This window comes from Corvus hawaiiensis, chromosome 7 (genome assembly GCF_020740725.1).
Source record: "Corvus hawaiiensis isolate bCorHaw1 chromosome 7, bCorHaw1.pri.cur, whole genome shotgun sequence".
Lineage (NCBI taxonomy): Eukaryota > Metazoa > Chordata > Aves > Passeriformes > Corvidae > Corvus > Corvus hawaiiensis.
In genome coordinates, this window is record NC_063219.1 from 31250204 (window position 1) to 31272155 (window position 21952).

The window sequence follows — 21952 nt, forward strand, 5'->3', positions numbered from 1 at the left end:
CCTATTTAATCTCTGCCAGTGACTTGTACATGTATGCATTCGAAGCAGATGGTGCAGCAGGGATGTCAGGAACCTGAAGACCAGCCCTGGTGTGAAAGGGGAGGGACGCTGCAAAGGAGGCAACTCACCTGAGCAACCAGGGCAGAGCTGTTGGCTTCAGAAAGGACAGCACAGATGGGCTCCTTTTTAACCCCCTGTTCCGGTGAACAGCTCTCTTCATGAAACTCCATGTCTTGACAACTAAAGCAGACAAAAAAGCAAACAATATTCTACAGAAGACTATCTTCTGTTGATTTGGCAAGTGCCATGCAGAAGATAACCAACAAACGGGATACTTTTTGAGACTACCTCCCTAAGCCAACACACCTCCAAATCATAAACTGCTGTCTATCCCGATGCCACAAAATAGTTTACCCTGTGCACTGCAAGAAAAATATTAATTTCAGAGAGTTATTTTTAATGCTTCTAAATAAACAAATAACCAATTATTTTAACAGAAAACTGTTTCCTTCTCCTAGCAGAAAATAAAAGCAAGCTAATTTAAATGGACTATTTTTCTCACTCAGCACAAAATGTAGGTTCTGATAATTCTTTTCAATATCAAAATGTTGAAAAAGTCTTTTCAGTATCACTTTACTCTTTGACAGTATTGATCATGTAAGTCAATAAGCAGACGTGATCAGCTTTGATTTCTTATTTCCACCACATAATTAAAACAAATGAAAATCAGTATAACTAATGTAAGCGAACATTAAGGACAAGCAGGGTGGCTGAGTACACGCACACTACGTCATCACACATTGCACAGTCAGAGTGCACCCACAACTTAAACCTGTTAAACATGAAACCATTAAAAGCAGTTACTATGCTGGCTGGATGTTAACACACCACATGAAGTTTATAAGGTATTTTAAAAAGGCAACACCGTAACTTGCACACTGGAGTAAGATTGAAACCAAGAGCTGTGTTCACACCCTGCTCCAGGGGCACACAAAGGCACTCGGAGGCAGCAGAGCCTCCCACGGCTCAGAGGGACTGAGCAGGGGCATTTCCTACAGCCAGTTTCAGTCTGTGCAGTCAGTGACCACCCTGGGCTGTGCGTGGCCACCCCTGCCAGGGCTGCTGTCCCCGGCTAAGACGAGAGCAAACACGAGTGCCCTCCTCTGCTATGGCCAAATCCAGCCAGCTGAGCCAACCTCCTCAGCAGGGTGCAGGCTAAGGCCAGATGAGAAGCTCCTCTCACGCAGCCACCACTGCCCCGAGGAGGTTCCCCGAGGTGGCTGGTGGATGCCCAGGTAGTGGCCCTGCTGCACCCACCGGGTGAGGGGCTGGTGACATCCCAGACCCACCAGCTCTTCCTGCCACACTCATCTGATCACAGCTCCAGTCTTCACATCCTGCTTCACTAAGTTTTTTTCTCTTTAAAAGGTATTGTGCCACTTTTAACACCTTCTTACATAAAACTTGTTCTTACATGAAGTAAAATCACCAGAGCCAAGCATTTCACAAAAGTCAAGTATTTACCAGGAGGGACCCTACCAAAAGATTCAGGGAAACATTATGCCTTATACACATGAACAAATAAAAGGCAAGAAAACTGAATTATCAGTAATTAATGCTACAGGGCATATTTCTGGTTTTGTAGGTGCATAAATGCTACGATCCTCAGTATTTTTTTTTAAATATTTACTTTAACAATAGAAAAATCTATGTAACAAATACTCCATATACTACACGCTACAAAACGATGCAGCGCACACATGGCATACTGTTATCCAACACACTTGAAATCTTGAGTAATCATGTTCACCTTCCTTACAACTGAGATTAAAACAAAGTTCTGATTCTCATTTATGTGAGGAGCTGCTGGCACTGAACAAATTCACTCCAGCACAAACAAAAATCACAAAAGGAAAGCTGGTCTAACACTAGGTGTTTCTATTAAAGTGATTCCAGTGCAATCTTCTCAGACAACCAGATTAAAGTTAAGGTCAGATTTTCTGTTTTCTATAATCAAAGCAAGCAAGGAGATCCAAAGGAGAAGAAAACCCAAATGAGTGGTGTGTGTTTCAAATAAAATATTGAAATATTTCATTTAATTGTTGAAAAGTATCCACTTCAGTTCTTGCACAATATGTATCTTTACATGCCTTCATCTGTCTCATTAAGAAAGCAGATTTTGTTTGAAATTATCTAACATGAAAAATACTGCTAAGTCTATTCATAAAACAGTATTCTATATTTTTATTTTTCAAACAGCAAGTGACCACATTTAAAATGCATCATTTGCAAATATAAATTATCAAACTATTAGTTTAATTAAAAATAAAGCAAAAACATAACTTCCCTTAGTATCACAATACATAGAAGGGTATTATAAACCCAAAAAGACTAAGTTAACCATAAGAAAACAATAACGTCAAAAGTGATGAAACTCATTAAGTCACTTAATGAATAAATCAGTCCTAAGAATACAATACCATTCACCATGATTATGTAAAAAAAGAGCAAACTTTCATTGTATTATACAGATAAAACAATCCAATCCTTCATGCCACATTTTGTAAACCATGATATAAATTACACTCACAGTCAAATGAACAGGAAGAGTAACTCCCAAAATATTTTAAGTTGCTTTTAGGGCAGAAATAAAGGCAGAAATAGAATCATTTAAAATATATCAAGTTTAACCAAAAAATTTTCATTTGGTCAAGCCTGCTATCCAAATAGTTTTGTTCCCTGCAAAACTATTTTTGTCTTTTTTTGAATTATGAAATTTAAATGTTTCTTTTACATATTAAATGTAAGTCATGTGTTGAGCTACATTAAATCCTTTTATACTTTTATCATTTTGGCCTTGAGACCCAAACATCTTCCACGGACCTACACACACACACACACACACACACACACACACTCACTCTCTCCTTGGTATCAGGAAATTCCTCATTTCACAGGAATAATGAAAGACTCACATACTGATTTCTGTCAGAAACATAAGGAATATGCAAATTCATACTTTCCAGGTTCCCATAAAACCATCTCTCACCTTTATATACAAACTTCAACTGATGGAATTCAGGTTACGGCCTTTTGTCTGATAATAAAGGGACGGAATAGATGTTGTAGGATAAAGAAATACTGTATAATGATTGAAATAAACCTATTATCCTAAATTATCTATACAAATTCTCTTTTTTTTTTATTAACTGAAATACAAAGAAGGCATACTGACTTCAGGAGAATAGCACTATATGAGAAATTCACTGTAACAGTGTTTCACTATATATCATCAGGTTTTTCATAACACAATTTCTTCTGTACACTAGATTTTGTACTAATTTCTCTGCCTTCAAATCCATTACATTTTCTGATCCAATTCAGCACTACATAGTATGCCTTCAAAATAAAAGGAAGTCACTTGCTTTATTGAATACCAAGTTCCCTTCCAGACAGTATTAAAGAAAGACAAGACTACACAGACAAAGTCCAGTATAATTCATTTCTGACAATGAAAATTTCAACCCCTCATACTGTTGCAAAATTCCTCCTACTGAAATGTCTACAATAATAATAATTATAATAATAATTATAATAATAAAAAGCATACATTACATATAAAAGATACCAGTGTACTAAAAGTGACAGAAGTGGACTAGCAAATCCTTCAAAGCACATATTATATAAATGACTAGCATTTAAAAACATTTCTTTTTCTATAAAATGTAGGTCATATACATTTATAAATTGGGGGAGAGGTTCTAAAGCAGTGATGACTGTTCAAATAGATATGCTGCTCTGTACAGTCTAATACCTATTCAATTCAAACTATAAGTTTGACATCTAGTTTATCAGAATAAACCCATCTCATCATCTCATAGCTCATAATTTGAAAAATATGCAACACAAAGGAAGAGGTGACTCAAAAGTTCACTGTTTATCTGCATATGAAATAAGAAGAGAACTACTCCTTTCTATGGGTGGCCCAAGTCTCATCAGTTCAATATCCGGACTTAAAGACTCCAAATTTATGTAGAGGAACTGGCAGGAATCAGCACAGAAGCAGAATAGTATCTCTGATCCTTTAGAGACACAGCTATTCAACCTTAGCAGTCTTCCTCCTCTTGCAGAAGTGCAGCCAAGCCATTCATTTCTCACTCAAAGTGGATGAAGCCATAGATCTAAAGACTGTCCTCTCTGTGACTGAAATTGTGCTCTGTAAACAATGTTATATATTCCAGCAGGAGGACATCTGAATTTATTTATTAAAAAAATGATTAAGAATATTCATTAACTCAAACAAGGCTATTAACTCCCAAAGGTATTTTTGGAACTTATGCTACTTGTCAAGTTAGCACTGTCATGTATTATTGCTTACAAACAGTACATCATCATATGCCTTCTAACAGAGCAGTACTGTGATCAGTTCATATTTACAGGCTTTTCTGTTTGTTTTTAAACAAGCTATAAAAACATTACATACTTTACAGACAATACAAATACTCAAGTCAAACAAATGGAATGCATAACAATAAGAAACGTCATAAAGGAAGACTGACGTAAGTCCTTGATTGTCAAGACACATTTATATTTATATATAAACTCTAGCTGTGCAGAATCAAAGATTCAATCATAGGTACATCCTTATTTGATAAATCATATTTACAGCATGATATTGCATAAAAAAATAAAATAATGTTGTTTACACAATATTACCTTTCCATCCATTGGATTAAGGAAAGCAAGAAACAACTCTTAGAAATGTCTGCTTGCCTCAGTTTGTGTTTCCTACCAAAAGATGTAATTTTAAAAAGGAAACAGAAGGTTTTGTATGTTGAGTAGAGCAAAAGCGACTATAAATTTATTTCCCTGACACAATGCAAATTGAACAGAAGTTTAAATTTCAAATTAAAGACATGTCTTTTCATTAGCAGTAATACTTTCTTAGTGCTTGTCCTTTGCAAAGTGAGTTTCAGCTAAATGCATTACATGCCTAACATAAACATGCATTACCATAAATCCAATGAACTTTCAAAGTTACAAGGCTTCATTTTAGTAAAACAGTTAACTCTAGGAAACTGTAACATTATTCATTTGCTTCAGTACCAACCATGTAATTTGAAAGTTCACATGTGTACTGGTACCGACTGCATAAATGTATTTCTGCCTGTTAACATTTCCAAACGGATTCCCAGGACTATGAGGATTTTCCCTGCGATTCGTAATGGTATTAAAACAAGCAAAGAAAGAAGAATGAAAATCAAAGCTCTCAAAGCCAAGAAAATTTAGTTAGCAAATATACATACATAATGTAATCCAATGCTGCAAAATTCAGAGTGAATTCATCCAAATATTATGGTTCATTTCAAATAGCTACTACATATGATACGAATACTACAAAAATATTCTGATCAAGCATGGAATATAACGTATCTGTTCAGGTGGAAAGTTTCATAGGAGAACATGAATACTTCGGAATAAATTCCAAAAGTTACAGTAGAACCCAAATAATTCGCAGCAATGCCTTAAAAACCCTTTACAAATTACAATTTTGAAAATAGTGAAGAAGCAGGCAACAAAAGCAAGGATGTCACATCACAAAATGTACTTTGTTCATTTATTTTGACAACTGCAATTTAGTTTGCAATACTCCTTCTACCTCCCAGTATACTAATATAGATGCTGTAGTATACTTGGGTGAAGTAGTACAGTATTATTGTGTGAGACCTTGCTACAGTACTTTTAGACCATTGCAGAGAGGTGGGAAGGGACCATGAGGGATGTAGAAACCTGTCAGATGCTCTGTTTAGAGGTCAGCGAATTAGCAAGATTTTACTGTACTTCTCAATTAACAATGAAAAGCTCCCATCATCCAAAAAAACCTGACAAGTACAATATAAAAATAATACAAGTGTTATTTCACATGAATACTTTCTTGTCCTATTTTCTTCTTGAAACACAATTTTCCTAAAGACAACACTAGGAGACACAAGATCATAAACATGGTTCTTTTATCATCCAATTTAAATTGTTTATGTTGTTATTCGTAAACCAACATACAGTAATACACATGGTTAATCCTTCTCCCCAAAACTTGTCATTTATGATTAATTCATTCTCAAATCAAATGAAGAAAATGTAAATGCCTATTAGTATACCATTACAAGCTGATTCCTTCATTGTCTGTAATATTAATGGTAAAACATATCAAAAGATTCATGCTAAAAGGGACACTGTCAAGTAATTTAGGACCAAAATATGGCCTATTAATAAGTGCATGTATATATATATATATGTATTGTGTATATATATATATATATAGAGAGAGAGAGAGAGAGAGAGCTTGGTAATAAATGTCATTAATTTCCTCTTTTTCAAAATTATCATTGCTCTATCACTAGTAGATATCCCCAAAAATTCCACCTTACACACACACACACATCCGGTGCTTGCATGACCTTTCGGTAAGAATGCCTGCTGTTAGCTCAGGGGAATCTCCAGCTCACCCCAGCCTTATGCTGACAGCACAAGAACAGAACAGACAACCAAAGCTGCTTTTTTCCAGACATACACAGAAAACTAACAAAAATGACCAGATCAACATGAAGAGTGTGCATCTGCAGCAGATTAAAAGTAGCAAAACGTGAGCAGTGAAAAAGGTTATTAAATAATGCCATTATTAAACAAGCAAGAGCTTTTTACAGAGCTAAACCTCCCAGAACTACATAAACACTTATTCCAGAATAAAAGGGGATGTAGTCAGGAAATCACAGCAGTATATTTGGCTAACTCCTCCAGTGCAGAAAGCTTCAAGCATCAGCAGATCAACTACTCACACCACTGCTTTAATTGTCCACGTGGAAGAACCCTACAAGACAGTCCCTGTGGCTTAGACGGGACTTCACAGCCTGTCCTAAGGCACAGAGTGCAGCTGGAATGGCTCAGCAGCAGGCTAGGGAATGAGCTGTGATGTAAGGAATAGCAGTTCCTCTGGCAATCCCCATTTGGCTGTGGGGAAGAGCAAGTTCCTTCACTCTGTACAGCAGCCTGCTCCCTCACACACCCTCAGAGTGATTCCCAAGCGTGATGATGGCATGGGAGAGTCACTCCCTCTGAGTCCTCATTCACATTCTCACACCAGAGTGTCAATGCAGTAACTTTTTTTAAATAAAGCTGAGTCAGTCCCCTTAGGGAGAAGGAGGCTTCATTCCTCTTACCTCCCTATGGGGCCACAGCAGTGCAGTAACACAGTAATAACCCAGCCTTTTTTTTTTTCCTTTTGTTCCTTGCTATATTTAACAAATAGTACAATTAACCGCCATCTCTTTGCAACTTCAGGGCATAGGAACAAAAGTGCCAACATAGTATTATTCAGGCACCACAAGCTAGGATGTCATGGAAATGAAACACTGAAAACAAAGTATGCCTTCCAAGAGGTGGTTTCCTGGGATATAGGGACCGTTTATGTTATTTCTGTGCAACACAAAATGGAAAGTCAAAAAACCAAACTGACCATAAAGGAAGAAAAACAGAGAGACCGTGAATCAGTTTAAAAATATTCTTTCAAAGAAATTTCTTTACATGTATCATTAATAATCCATAAGGAATTTACTTTTCTCCCTTGATGCCCACTCTTTTTAAGTCATGGCCAAATATTCAGACAAAATTACTCGTAAGTCATAGCATGCTGAAATGCCTTACTGTATTACACACAGGGTCAAAAAATCAAAAGAGCCTACTTTCTTATACAAAAGTATTAAGAAATTAGTTTATATAAACTGTATTCTTGCCAATAGAAGAAGCAGGCTAGGGATAATAAATGCCCTTTCTCCCTCAACTGTACCAAGTGAAGTTAGTGCTGTAGTAGTGCTACCGTAAGGGAAAAGACAAAGTGGGATCAGTTTCCTGGTAATGAAAATTCAGGAAAATATTGCTACCGCTTTGGTAAGAGGTGGGAACTGTTCTAGGTCCTGCTCGAGTCCTTTCTTAAAAGACAGGATATATTTTAGCCCCTTGAAAAGCAGCCTTTTCTCCTACCTGATGGCTTTGTCTGAGAGATACCAGCTGGCAACAGTGCTGTAAAAGCATGGATGCAATCCTATTTAAACAGCCACTATATACACACCTACCTCTATGTGTGTGTGTGTGTGTGTGTGTTTTTCCCTGGTTAATCAGCCTACATGAGGCCTAAACTGCCTTGAACTACCAGACAGTGTCCCTTTAGGGAAGGTGCAATAGAATGAACATACAGTTCAAAAATCTGAAACTTGTTAACTTAAACTACACAATAGTTAGGCTACTCAAATCTTACCACCTTAAAAATGCACACAGAACTACTTATCGTACCATACTGTATACTTCAAGACAAAGTACTATTCAAAAAAACATATTTGTGGTACAGGGATAAACTTTGCAGTTTATACTGTGAAATGCAAAGAAAACTTCTGATCACTCTCCTAGGCTGCAAAAAGAAATCCCATTCACTAGTATCATTCACCAGTTTGGGTTGGTAAAATTGTAGTGACTTTCACTAAGCAAATACTAAAAAATAGGGAATTTGAATGCCCACTTCTTCAGCTTTCAGGGATACTTCAATAAATTTAATAATTGGGTATTTTTAGCTTCTGTAAAAACTGTTTTATTCTCTGTCTAGAATTTTGACAATTCCAATCTCAAGTATATTGAAAAGAATTACTGGAACTGCTGTATGAGATGAAAATGATGCAACTGTATCAAACCTAAAAATCTAAAAATGGTTTTATTTTTTGATAAATCAAAAACTATAAAGTTGGCTAAGTGCTCTATGTTAATCGTTATGAGGATGTAGGGTAAGGTACAATTAAGCTTTTAAATCTTGGAATACACAGTTTGTGTAAGCATTTTGCAACTGGGAATGTTGTCTACACAGTATTTTAACTAAAACTTCAAAATCTTGGTTTCTGCATATGAAAAAGTCATTAAAAAGTTACATCTAGATTCAGCTGTACAAAGAAATACACATTACTTCAGGAATGAAGTAAAGGCTTTAGCAGTTAGGCATTTTGCTTAAAAAAGTGTTTGAAGTATTTTAAATTAATTAGACTTTTAAATAGTAGAGTTAGTCTATCAGAATTCACTTTCTTTCCCTCCAAACACAACTCAAGGTAATGCAAAGCAGAAATAAAGGGCACATGGTCTAAAATCATTTTTGAGAGACTGAAGATTTTTCTAGAAAATGCTTTCTTTTAAAGTCGTGTTTGACTTCTGAAACTTACTTGTTTGTTCTGTGTGTTTAGTACACGTTGATTCCCTGCTGAAGAGCAATGACTATGCTGACAAGCTTAGAAATGACAATGTGAATAGTATCAGACAATAAACTGTCCTCCCAAAGCATACAAGGAAACCAGCAAGGAAACAATCATGGGGGAAAGTCTTACCTGGGGATTTTGTTTATTTTAAAATTTCATAGAAGGTAAAATATTTTCTGGATTCAAACAAGTGAATAATAAACTGCCTTTGATAGGGGCACCAACATCAGGCAGTTCAATGACTGATGGCTAACCAAAAAATTAAAAAAAAAAAAAAAAAAGAAAAAAGAAAAAAAGAAGCAGTTACTGGTCTTGCTAATATCAGCTTACTTTTGTTTTAACATAGCGCTCTTAAAAGCTGTACAGAACTCCATCTTATACAGAGCAACCCCCTTTTGACAAATGTGTTCTAAAGTGCCGGTATTATTTACAAAGATTTCTTAGCCAAAAGTCTGGCCCGTTGTGGCATCAGGTGAAGAAGTCATCCCAGCTCTGCTATCATTTACATTCACCAAGGGAAATTCTGGGAAATCAGCACTTGTCCCTGGTCCCCGAAGGTTCACCTGTCCATTGGCAGTGCTAAACTGAGATGAGATTCCAGCTCTTGCCCCATGGTACTGAGCTCTAAAGGGCTGCTCAAAGGAGCTAATTTGATATGCTTGATGAACAGACTGTGCCTCTGCTTTCTTCTGAGAAGTTACTTGATCCAAGAAGTCCTGTGTAGAGGAGGAAGAAGAATGATTTGCCTCATCACCTGAAAAGGGAAAAGGGTGCTGAGAATCACCAACCATTAGTCCAAAGTGAGACTTGTCTGGAGTTGTTCTTAATGGAGAGTTCATTCCCGACCGAAAGCTATTGACGGGTATAGATGTATAGACCTTCTCCATGGAAGGAAATGCTGGCTGGGTTGTAAGAGTCTGGTTATCAGTCACAAAATTAAGGCTCGGGTTGTTCAAATAGGCATCATTTTGGCTAGTTCTGTCCAAAGCTTGTTGTAAAAACTTTGAATATTCTTGTAACATACTAGCTTTATCTGATGAGGAAGCTTGAGAGCTTGTTCCAACCGTCTCAGATTGGGTCACCTCAGATACTTCAGAGGAGTTGATGGATATACTGGAGGTCACTTCCGTGTCAGCCACACTGAAAGAGATCTCATGCTGTCCATTAGCCTTGTGTGAATAATGATCTAACAGAGTTTGCAGTACCTCATCTGGAATGACATTTTTGTCATGGTTACCTTTAATTTCAACATTCAGTGCCTGTGTGTCTAGTATTGAGGCTGTAGCAGTTTCATCAATGACACTGGCCACAGCTGCCTGTGTTACTGAAGGCTGAGATGCTATGGTACTTACATTCAAGGCATATTCTCGACTGTTGTTACTAGCTGCTTGTAGATACCTCTTTTTCTTTAAAAACTGCATTGCATCATCATAATTAGTGCTGCTGTGTACAGGTTTACTGGGCCCTTCCTGTAATGTGTCAACTTGATCAATGTCAGCATTACCCTCAGAGTCCAGTAAACTTTGCTTATCCACAAGATCAAAGGCATACTTTGAAACCTTGCTGTCTTCATACGTAGATAAAGGTGAAATGGTTTGACTTTGCTCAAGTGGCTGCTTTAGACTCCTCTTGTTGACCTTTTTGAGAACGAGCTTCGGTGGGTGTATTTCTCCAGAATTTGCTTCCTCTAAGTGCGATCCACCGACCGAAGAATGTGGCATCTCAACAGCATATTCTGCTACCATATATTCATCTTTTACTTTAGTACTGGAAGAGTACAAAGGCAAATAGTCATTTTTGTCCTTCTTGTGTTCTGATTTATCTGTACCTTCCTTATCCCCAGATTTTGTTTTCTCTGTTTTCTGCCTTTTCTTCTTTGGCAAGGAGCTGTCTTTCAGAGGCGTAGAGAAACCAGAATCTTCCTCCGATGGCAAAAAGCCAACTTTGGTGGCACTTCTGTTGGGTTTCTTCTCACGGTTCTCATGGCACATACGTTTGTGTTTCAGCACTCGATCGGTCCTGGAGAAATACTGGAAAAGATGATGGTGGTGATTATTATTATTATTATTATGCAAAAAAATAAATATATTAGCAGAAAGAAAAGAAAGCTTTCATTCTAATGAACTTACTTGATGATTCACCCACTTTACCAATTTCTAATGAAGTGTCAAACAATACCATACAGCCAATAAAATCAAGCACAGCCAGCTGTGACTCTGCTCTGCCTGTGCACCAAGACAGCCCATCTTAACAGGAAAACCATTCATTATAGATTTATTTGTATAAAATGGAGAAAGCCCCATCTGCAATACTGGGGAATTGACTGGTGTTTTGGTTTTCAACCACAAAAGATTTCACCAAGTCTTCTTACCTGCAAACAATATTCACACTGGTAAGGCTTCTCTCCACTGTGAGTTCTTTTGTGCCTTTCCATGTGATACTTCTGAATAAACCTCATACCACATTCATCACAACGAAATGGCTTTTCACCTGATAAAAAACACACAGCAATATTAATCTAAAAGAATAAATCAACATTTTTCCATAAAATTACCAGGTCAAATACTACATTCTCTATTAGAAGCAGTAAGAGGATTTAGTCTATTGCTATTGAAAAACAACACAGGGCTTGCTTACATCACTATTTTTTCAATACTCAGCTGTTGATGCCTCAAATTACTTTAAGCTTTTATGCTATAAAAACCCCCCACCTTTAAAACTAAATCCTTACTCCTCTTTCTAATGGAGGTGCAGGTATGTCTTACACATAACAAATTAAGAACTGCAAAGATGGTCTTCCTAAATTGTTGCTACAGTATGCATTTTTTAGGGCAGATGACTGTATAAAAATACCTCAATCCTCTCACCAACTCATTAACACAAACCCATCCCTTCTAGGAGAGAATTAATGCATTTCCAAATTTCAAATATAACATTTTGGAGGGTGCTTTCTATTTTTCCATGTTTTTTCCCTTATCTGCATGTAGAATTGAGATAACTGCTTTGAAAAAGTCCTACTATTTTGGTTGAAATCCAAATTAATTTTTTTTTTTAAAAACTGATTTAATAATATTTTTTAAATTAAGCCAAAAACAAGAACCCTCTGTAGCGAACTGGCGTTTGCATACTTACAGGTTTCTCATTTTGGTTGTTTTGTTTGCTTGTTTTGGGTTTTGGTTTTTTTCTTTACTTCCACAAAATACTTGTTCAGACAATATGCACTGCCCTGAATTCATCTTCAGTTCTGCCCTTATTTTTCCTAACAAAGAAACCCTGTAACAATCCCTTCTGAGCAGGGAGTAACCCTATTTTTATTTCTTTTAACTTCTGCCTTACATCTTCCCTCTGATATTTTTTTCTAGGTTTCTCTGACAAAACCTAAAAATTCCAAGTGCATTGAAAAGTTAGTTTTGCTTTTATAAAAGTTCACTATTATTTACTAGGACTCACCCTGAACAACAGTGATCTCTCCTCTTAGTATTTACTGTGAAATCATTTAGACTGATATAGAGGTCAGGGATTGCCTTGGCAGCATCTGTCAAGACTCTCTTTGTTCTGGATACTGCACTGCATTGATTTTTGGGATATAAACCATTTATGTCTTGTTTCCAGAAATACGCAGACTATTGCTATTTTCTGAGGCAGTTTTATTTTTACTAATTATGTTATGAACTATTAAATTACCAACAATTAATTTTTAAAATTTAAAACTTTCAATTAATAGATTTTATTATTTAAAATGTTGTCAGAATGTGTATTTTCCATTTAGAATAGAGAAATTTATCCACATCCTTCTGCAAATGGGAATACAGTACCTTAAAATAAGGTTCCAGTATTTATAGAAACTAGAATGGAAAATATCTGTATCGCCCACACATGTGCTCCTAGTCAGATCATTAATGCCCAGAGTTCCAACTTCCTTAATTCCAAGCAATTTCTAAATCTCTCTCTTTGTAAGCCTATGTCCTATTTCCAATTATTAATTCTTACCTCTCCATGTGGCTTCTCAGCCAATCCTTTTCTTGGATGAAATTATTCCAATTTATTCTCTCCTAAATCAAATTATCTCCTCTCCTCAGATCTCTCAGCTTCCATCAGTTCTTTTTCTACAGGCTCACAACCTCAGCATCCTACCTCTTCTTTCACTTGAGTTAGAGAACTTCACCATTTCTTGCTTATTAATAAGCACCATAAAATTTTGCTTTTTTATCAACATCCCCTGTAACTCCTAACACCTATCATACCATTCTCTCTCATACTGCCTATAAGCAAATCCTCCTCTCTGGCCTATTTCTTAACTTTCAAACTCCAGTTTCATTCTTCATGTTCTCTTTATTTGTTAGGCACCCTCACAACTACGGTGCTTTACTCCCAGCAAGCCTGTTGAGACTTTCTGAATTAAATTCCAACCCTTGCCTTCCATTTTCAGGAAGCTGAGGCAAGACATTTAGACCTCATTGTTCTTGTTTAATATACAGGAACTCTTCCATTCCTGAAGACTACTACTTAGTCCTTGCTACTTACTGTTTTCTTTCCCTTTGCTCCGCTATTCTACTTTGTGGTTTTTTTAATTGCTCCTTCAAACAACTCTCCTTACATTGTCTCAAAGCTTGCTCTCATGCTACCTTACTTTTTTTTTTTTTTTTAAGAGAATAGAGTGGCTGTTTGGGTTGAAAACTATCCTGAGCCTTAAAGCAAGAAAGCTGAGTCTTGTTCTGGCCTTGAAAGGCCCTCTAAGGAACCATCCTGCAATCCCAAGAAATGCAGAACACTTCATTAATACACTTACCTGCAGCCTTACACTCATTTCTGTAAATGAATGGACACAGAGTTCCTTATCATTTTCCTGCTCAAGCTGGCTATTTGCTGGCAGAAGACTCCCCAGCTACCTATTCCCATTTCAAGGCTTAAACAGGGCCAAACAAGGGTCTGTAGTTTTTTGGTGTATTACAACCACCAGCTATTTTGGAGACTTTCAGGGCACATATAAATGCGCTGCTGGCCATGCCTTAACAGGGAGAAAAATCTGGGGACACTGCCCTGGAGTTACTCAGCACAATACAGAAAATGGTATTTTTCAGTAGAATTCCAGAACACTCTGAAAGTAAGATTAAGAAAAACTTTGTGAAACTGATACCATACTTAATTATGGCTTTAATCTTCATATGAAAGATAATATTAGAAAAAGATTAAAAATTAATATGAAGATAGGCTTCCAATAATAATTTCATCCTAGCAGAAGCCCAAAACTTCAGATGCCTTCCGCAATTTTGTTGTACTTTTCAAACAGGATCTATTGCAAATGGAGGAGATCATTAATAACAGCCTTTTGCTAATGCAGGGAGAATCCAGGACACATTTTTCTGAAATGTCTCGCTGAGTGGGAAAGAATCAGTTGTATAAAAAAAAAGGTCAAAATTTAAAAATACAATACAACAATCAATGCATTATTTATGAAAACAGCTCATGTGTTGTGTCTATGTTGGCAATCTATTAAAACCAAGCAATAGAACTACTCATCAAATGTACTACAAATACTGTGTGTATGAAGGCTGTAACAATTATAAACCCAGGCATTTTAAAGTCTAAACAGACAAAAAACAGATTATAAAATACCAACGAAGGCAATAAAAAACCAGCATGACTGAAGAATAAGAAGGCACTTGAATTGTTAGCCCCAATGGTGTTCTATTTTTTTTAATGTAATCTTAGTTTTTGTGTTTAAAATGGAAAGTAGGGTGGCTTACACAATTAGGACACATGAATGCATGAGTGGGTAAGGTATATAGAAACATCTCTAAGTAAAAAGTAAGCAGACATATTTGGAAAAAAAAAAAAGAACATTCAGCATCTTCTTCAACCTCATAAACTGAAAATATTTGCGCACCAGTGACTCTTTCCTCTCTTGCAACTAAAATAGCAATTTTCTGTATCATTAGGGACAAGTTTAGCAGCAGGGCTCCAACACTGCTGCCCTCCTCTACATACAATTATTAGCAAATTTTGTATTAATGCAATGTCTGCTTTTAGATGCAACTGTTTAATTATTTACACAGAATAAGGGTGTTCACTGATTGCTTCCTAACTCCCTCGCAATATTTCCTTTGAAGGAGTGGTTCAGAGAGCCAAAGTCAAATCAGACTGGAACTAGCTGGGACACCTGTAAACTGGGGGCTTGTAACAGGCATAAAATGGGGCTTCTACCTGCTACTACTCTCCTTGACTGGCTTAAAATAAACTGGAGAATTTGATAAACATCATTAAAAGAGTAAGAGATTTCTTGTTCCTCATCAGTATTTTGAACACTGTACAAAAGCTGGTGCTAAAAGTGATCATTCATGGAGATAAAAATGCAAAACAAAAAGAAAAAAAGTACTGAATAAAGTTAAGAAATGTTTTTAAAAGAGAATGAGTAATATAAACAGATCTTTACTGTCATCAAAGTGTAACACAGACTCACTGTTCACCCTCTCGTTGGAGAAGCAACTTGAAAATTCAGCTTTTCTCGATGGGTTTAGTTATGCAGCCCTGAACAACAGAGTGACTACACAAACAGCTAAGGCCCAGCAGTGAACACTCATATAGAGGTGAAAGCACAGACAGGTATGCAGAGTGCCAATTAGCTACACTATAACTGGGTGAAGCCAAAAATTAAACACTAGTTAAATTCTTGTTAACTAAACAGCCTTCAGAAAAAATTTTGCCACTTCTGGAAGCTGGGTTTTACGTATTTTCTCCTAATCATTACTAGCTGTCACCTAGGAAAACATCCATGATTCAACAATTTAAACACAAGCACCGCCTTCTCTTTTCTGAGAAACAACCAAACTGTACTTATAAAGGAGGAAAACACAGTTATCTTTAAAAAGTCAGATAACAACATGGTTAATTAGTTAAATGGCACCTTTTTCTCTGCTAAACAAAGACTAGCATATGTAAGAACTGGCATAAAAACCTACAATCCCACCACATCCACCCCCTCCCTCCAAAGTTTACAATCGACAGAATTCCCATTAGAGCTAGAAGCTAAACTTTAAAAGATAATTAAATCAATTGACAAAATATTTGCAGTCAAGTGTTAATTAACAATATTGCCCAGACTCTCATTTTCAAAGCCACGTACAGGGAATAACCCTCATTTGAAAAAAAAAAAAAAAAAAAAAAAAAGAAAAATCTTCTAAAAAATGTGAAGACTGCACTTAAATTTCTGCCTTTTTTGGGGGGGTTGGGGGACAGATAGATGGAAGAGACTGAATGAGCATTCTTTTCAAGAATAAGTATCTACACAAAGTGGAGGCAGCATGGTTCACCAATTCAGAGCCAGAGGAAAGACCCGGAGCAGAACAAAGACACTGGACAGAAGAATGGAAGACTCTTCTGTGGCTGACTGGCTGAAGGAAACCTACTTAGTCTGGACTCATGGCAACCTAGGATACAAAAATCCCATAAACAACAGGGCATTTGTGCATGTAACTCCCTGTACACTGCTCTGAAAATTCATTTTGCAGAGTTTTTTCTCCCTCTCGACCCTTACACATGCACACACTGCACTGCGTGTTAGTAGCTTTCATATCCATTTAAATGCTACAGCCAAGAAACACTGTGCACATTCACCAGCTCTGCTTTTCTGAAAAAGAGGCTGAGAAATTGGCATCTAGTCCAAAAGGGACCATATTACAAAATATTTAAAGAGGGATTGAAAGGCCATGCACCAAAATGCCAAAAACCCAGTGAAACCAAACCTGTTAAAGAATGTGGTTCTGTGTGGTGCAATAAGATTTAAAAAAATAAACATATATAAACTTTAACTCTCTTTGGCTTAAAGCTTCGGGCCTTATTTGACCTATATTGCATATTTTTAAACTAAGATTCTTATTTTTAGAACAGTTCTGAACTAATCCTAAAAGAAGAAAAGAAGTGAAAAGAAAAGCTGATACTAATACCTTTGGGGTTAGGCATTTTGGCCATTTTAGTCCTGGCACTTTTCCACCAAATTCCAAAACAAACAAACAGACAAACAAACAAATAAATCTATGGAAATGCAATTTGGAAGTCCCTCTTGTCTGAATTAACTTGATACAACAAAAGACAGAACTGCTTAACGAACTTTGACTTTTATGAATGCACAAACTTCAGGATTTGCAGCTCTGGGGTTATTTATAGAGAACTACTTTCAGATCTGCTTACTGGAGTTCATACTCATTTTACAGCCAAAGAAAAGTGCAACAAGTTGAAAGCACAAAACTAGTTTCTTTTGAAAGTTTTATAACTTTATAACATGTGTTAAATTAAAACAAACTACAGCAGGGTTTTAGGCTGCATATTTATTACCAGAAACCTTGCCTGAGTGGGGAAACAGTTTTTAAGCACGCCAGTAAAGATACTCAAGGCACTATACTCACCAGTATGAATCTTCTCATGCCTCTGTAGCAGGTACTTCTGTATGAAACGCATGTCGCACTGACTGCACTGAAATGGTTTTTCACCTTGAACAATATAATTCCACATCCATAAGTTAATAACTACACACTGTTGTTTCTGATAACTATTTTCGAGGAATATTAAAATGTCTATTAAGAAAACCAGCATCTGAGCGAATTCCAAAAATACCCTGACACCAAAAAACATTTGCCTTACTACGTATATGAACTGCAGAGTTCTCTCCATGATCCTAAGAGTCACATTAAGACTAGCACGGAAGAGTGATCTGGAATGGCTGTAATTTCCTCATGAGCAAGATCAATCAGGATGCTGGCACAGACTGCATTCAGGATACTGGCAAGCTATTATAACAGTAAGTACCTTTTTCACTTCTCCGAACAGAGAGATACCTCATCAGGCAAATAAGCAGCCGCAGCACATTTTACAAAGGGGTCAATTTTTGGCACTTAGGCTACAAGTCAACCCATTACTTTCTGATAAAGAAAGAAAAGAAACCTTGTAAACAGTTAGCTCTTCAGTTTATTAAATATATGTCGATTTATTTTTTCTGATATTCTTTTGACACTTTGGTGCATGGAATCTCTAAGCTTAGATGCCAAGTTAGCTACACTCTTAAAACTGAAATTCGCATAGAGCTGAAAACATTTTTAACAAAAGTAAACAACTCTTTATATAGTAGAAAAGACAAATTTGAAGTCAAGCAGTACCTGTATGAATGAAGACATGTCTCTGTAAATGGTAGTTGGTTCTAAAGGCAGCATTGCAATGCTCACAAACATGAGATTTGTGGGTTTTCAGACCAAGTGATCCATCCTCATTTATTGTAAGGATCTATTTTAAAAAGAGTAAAATTTGTTCTCACACTACCCTCTAAAGATGTCTTATTAACTACAAAAAAAAAAAAACATTAATTTTTTCGATGCAGAAAACGCAAATATTTCAGGTAAAACAATACTAATTTCTACAAAACTATGCGTTAAGCTTCTAACACACATTTCCAATTGCAGTCCAATCCAACTTGTGTCTCGTAGTGCATTAAGAGATACTTCAACAGGACAGAGACAAAAGCAGCTCATGGAAAATCAGCTCAGAGCTTCCCTAGGCACAGCTGAGTCACTTTATACGCTACTGTTTATTTTGTCCGTCTGTTGGAAAGGATACAAAGTAATCAAACCACTTCTGGGCACTAAACCATGGACAATCATATTTTAAAGCAGAAGCGAGAAGTTATATTCTTTTTTTCAAATCACAACTCTAAATGTTTGCTAAAAGTCATTAAAGCTTAACCAGAATAGTCATAAATATTATCTACATCTATATAATACCAATAGTCTCAAAGGCGAAATTGTATTTTAAAAACCAAAATCTCAAAGCCAAACAACCAAGAGAATAGTATTATTCTTCTCCCCTTTCAGGTTTTTCACTCAATAAAGTATTGCTCACTTAATACACATATTAAAGCATCTCCTTGATGACTTCAACTTGCCACACTCAATTGCTTTGCTGTCAAACAAAGCCACTATTTTCATATAAAGTTAAAAAACCTTAAATTTAAAAAAATGCACCACATCTACCTTACTCAATAAAGCTAATCACAGGTTTCCTCTAATTTAATAATCAAAAAGAATAAAATAAAAAAATAATAATCAAAAAGAATAAAAATAGAAAACTAAGCCAAAACTCAAAATCTCTTCTATCTCTGGCAAGAGAATAAGAAAACCACTAAACAAATTACATTTACAAAAGTCTTCCTTAACTGTAAACAAAACTATAAAGAAGAGCTTAAGGAACCTTAAATAATACAGTTTAGTCCCTTGTTATTAACAAAAAATAAAAGTATGCTGGGAAAACACATCTGCAATTTGATTAGCTACAGCGTTTTAGGTTTTATGATAATGACAGTGATGAGAAAGAGAGAGTCAATAACTGAAACAGTATCTCCGAAATAGTAGCAAATGCTGTAGGATCTACTTAATTTTTAATTCTACTGCATCAAAACAAGAGTGAAAGTCTCAGACTAACAAATTCTTGTGCATTCACTCTGAAGGACAAGCACATTCATACGTTTGTAAGATTGGTGTGTTACAGCTCCAGTCACAGATAGAGACAATTATAAAGACTCTGCTCTGTAACATTACCCAGCTGATGAAGCCAACTGCGTCTTTAAAATAAATTTAAATACATGTTATGAAATGTTTTTCATATATTATATTGAAATTTTAAAATAACTGTGCAGAAAATACACTTAATTTCATGGTTATCCTAAACCTGGGCTCTTCTACTTAACCTACTCCTTGTACCACCTCTTAAATGATGAGAGTTAACTTTGTCAGAGCAGCTTCCCTACTAAAAGCAACAAAGAAGCTTGTGCGTGTGTGTGTGAGCGTGCGTGTGTGTCCGCGTGTGCACGTGTGTGTGTGCGGGGAAGAGGGAAAAGGAGACAGGAGTCACCATACCTAATGACTTCTTCATTATCTGATTACTGCATTGATAGAAAATAGAATTTATAACGTTTCAGAATGTTAACTGACTTCCCTTTGTCAGAGTTCCAGCTGCTGTTTGGATGGAAAATCAACCCCATTACTCTGGAAATACTGAAACTGCAGTAGGCTCTCACCTAGGTCAGTCCTTCAGCTTTTTCTACTCTGCCTTTCTACTCTGACAGGTCTGAAACAGGGGAAGAGAGACTGAAAAAGAACCTGTTTAACAATTCTCCTGATCATTTTTCAATCTTTTGTCATCTCAAAAGACTAACCCTGGCAGATTGGGAGATAAAAAGGAAGCATGCAAGTACACGTCTGTAGAAAGAGGGGCACATGCCTCTTCTACCTTGCCATGTTTCCATGGAAGTGATCTCTGGATGTACTCAACCTAGACCTCCTTTTTCTCTCAAAGGGAGAAGTGAGAAAAAAATGCACAGCATTTGGAACTTGCTTCCACACCCAATCTGAAGCAATTTCTCAGCTTTCCAAGAATACTACAGGTGCAACCCTATTTGACAGTGCTTTAAGGAGGACTGGAGGGTCCTGCTCCCAGGGCAACAAAAAGGAGGTTTGGGAGATTTTCTTTGTATTGTGGCGAGTTTTCCTTTGATGTACAGTCTGGGTTGATTTCTGAGTAGGTTTATTTTAATGCTGCTGTGTGATAACATATAACTGATTTATTTCTATCAGAGCAGCCTGCATATGTTCTATTTTAAGTCTGAAGATTAATACTGACTTGGGGAATTACTAGAAGATATAACACTGCTACCTCATGAGGTGAAATGATTCTGGTTTTATCTGAAGTGCTTCTCAACAGAAGAAAATTGTTTTCAGACATACAGGGATACATACTCCTCATGAATGGATCTACAAAACAAATTTTTAAGTAACAAACCAGCAGCTAGGGTAAGAATCTTTTGATATAAATAAATACATATATGAAGATGATTATGACCACAGGAATTTTCCCTAGCAGTAAATTATTTTATATATATTAGTAAACTTTTTAGAATTTTCAAAACTACCATTTTAGATTTCTTTTTTAAAACTTTTCACTATTATGCATGAAGCATATAAAAGTATCAGGCTCACAGAAAAGCACAACTATTATTAGATAGATACAGAGTAATGATTTATAAATGGTCTACAAAGCTACTGACTCATAATTTAAAAAAAAAATATTTGGAGAGAGAACTGCCTGGAGAGACAGATGTTAAAATATGTCAAGAGTTCATGTTGCTAAAAAGAGTTCAAAGAAAAACACTGTTATATCAGTTTTGTTTTGGGTCTCTGGTGAACTTCAGAACTGCATCTTTACTGAGCAAACAAACAATTTCCAGCCTAACTAGTTCAAATGCTAATGAAATTAGTCATAGTCAACCAAATCTTCAGGTCCTTTTAATCTTGGTTTTGCCAAATCAATGTCTTACTTTTGCTGGTGAACGCTGTTTTCTTTTCTTCTTTTTCTGCAAATCTACTGGCTCTCGTATTTGTTTTTTGTCTCGTTTCTGTTGTTCAGATGCATCAGTAAAGGTAATTTCTTGCTTTACACTGATCTGTTAAGATACCAAGTGCCAGTTTCAGGTAAGGTTCTCACTACAGAAAAGCAATTTTTCAATTTTAGAAGATGACAAACTGCTGAAACAGAAAACCTTTTCCTAAGGGAATTATCTTCTGGCTTCACTCTTTCAGAAATTTAAGTGAAAGAATTAATATGTATCTTAAATAAAAAGGGCACAG

General features: G+C 36.2%; 1 protein-coding gene across 4 annotated transcripts in view; it reads right to left on the reverse strand.

Moving 5' to 3' along the window:
• Window positions 1-2220: 2220 nt before the first annotated feature.
• The window catches only part of ZNF148 (zinc finger protein 148), a 41967-nt gene continuing 22235 nt past the window's right edge, over window positions 2221-21952 (reverse strand). For 2 of the 4 annotated variants that reach the window (XM_048309317.1, XM_048309319.1), the window contains exons 3-7: window positions 21643-21768; window positions 18437-18560; window positions 17690-17773; window positions 11659-11777; window positions 2221-11317 (exon numbers count right to left, since the gene is read on the reverse strand). In XM_048309317.1, the coding sequence (XP_048165274.1) occupies window positions 9728-11317; window positions 11659-11777; window positions 17690-17773; window positions 18437-18560; window positions 21643-21768 (2043 nt within the window). In that variant the 3' untranslated portion in view covers window positions 2221-9727. The remainder of the gene's footprint in view (window positions 11318-11658; window positions 11778-17689; window positions 17774-18436; window positions 18561-21642; window positions 21769-21952) is intronic. The other 2 variants (XM_048309321.1, XM_048309320.1) reach the window with 2 other exon arrangements.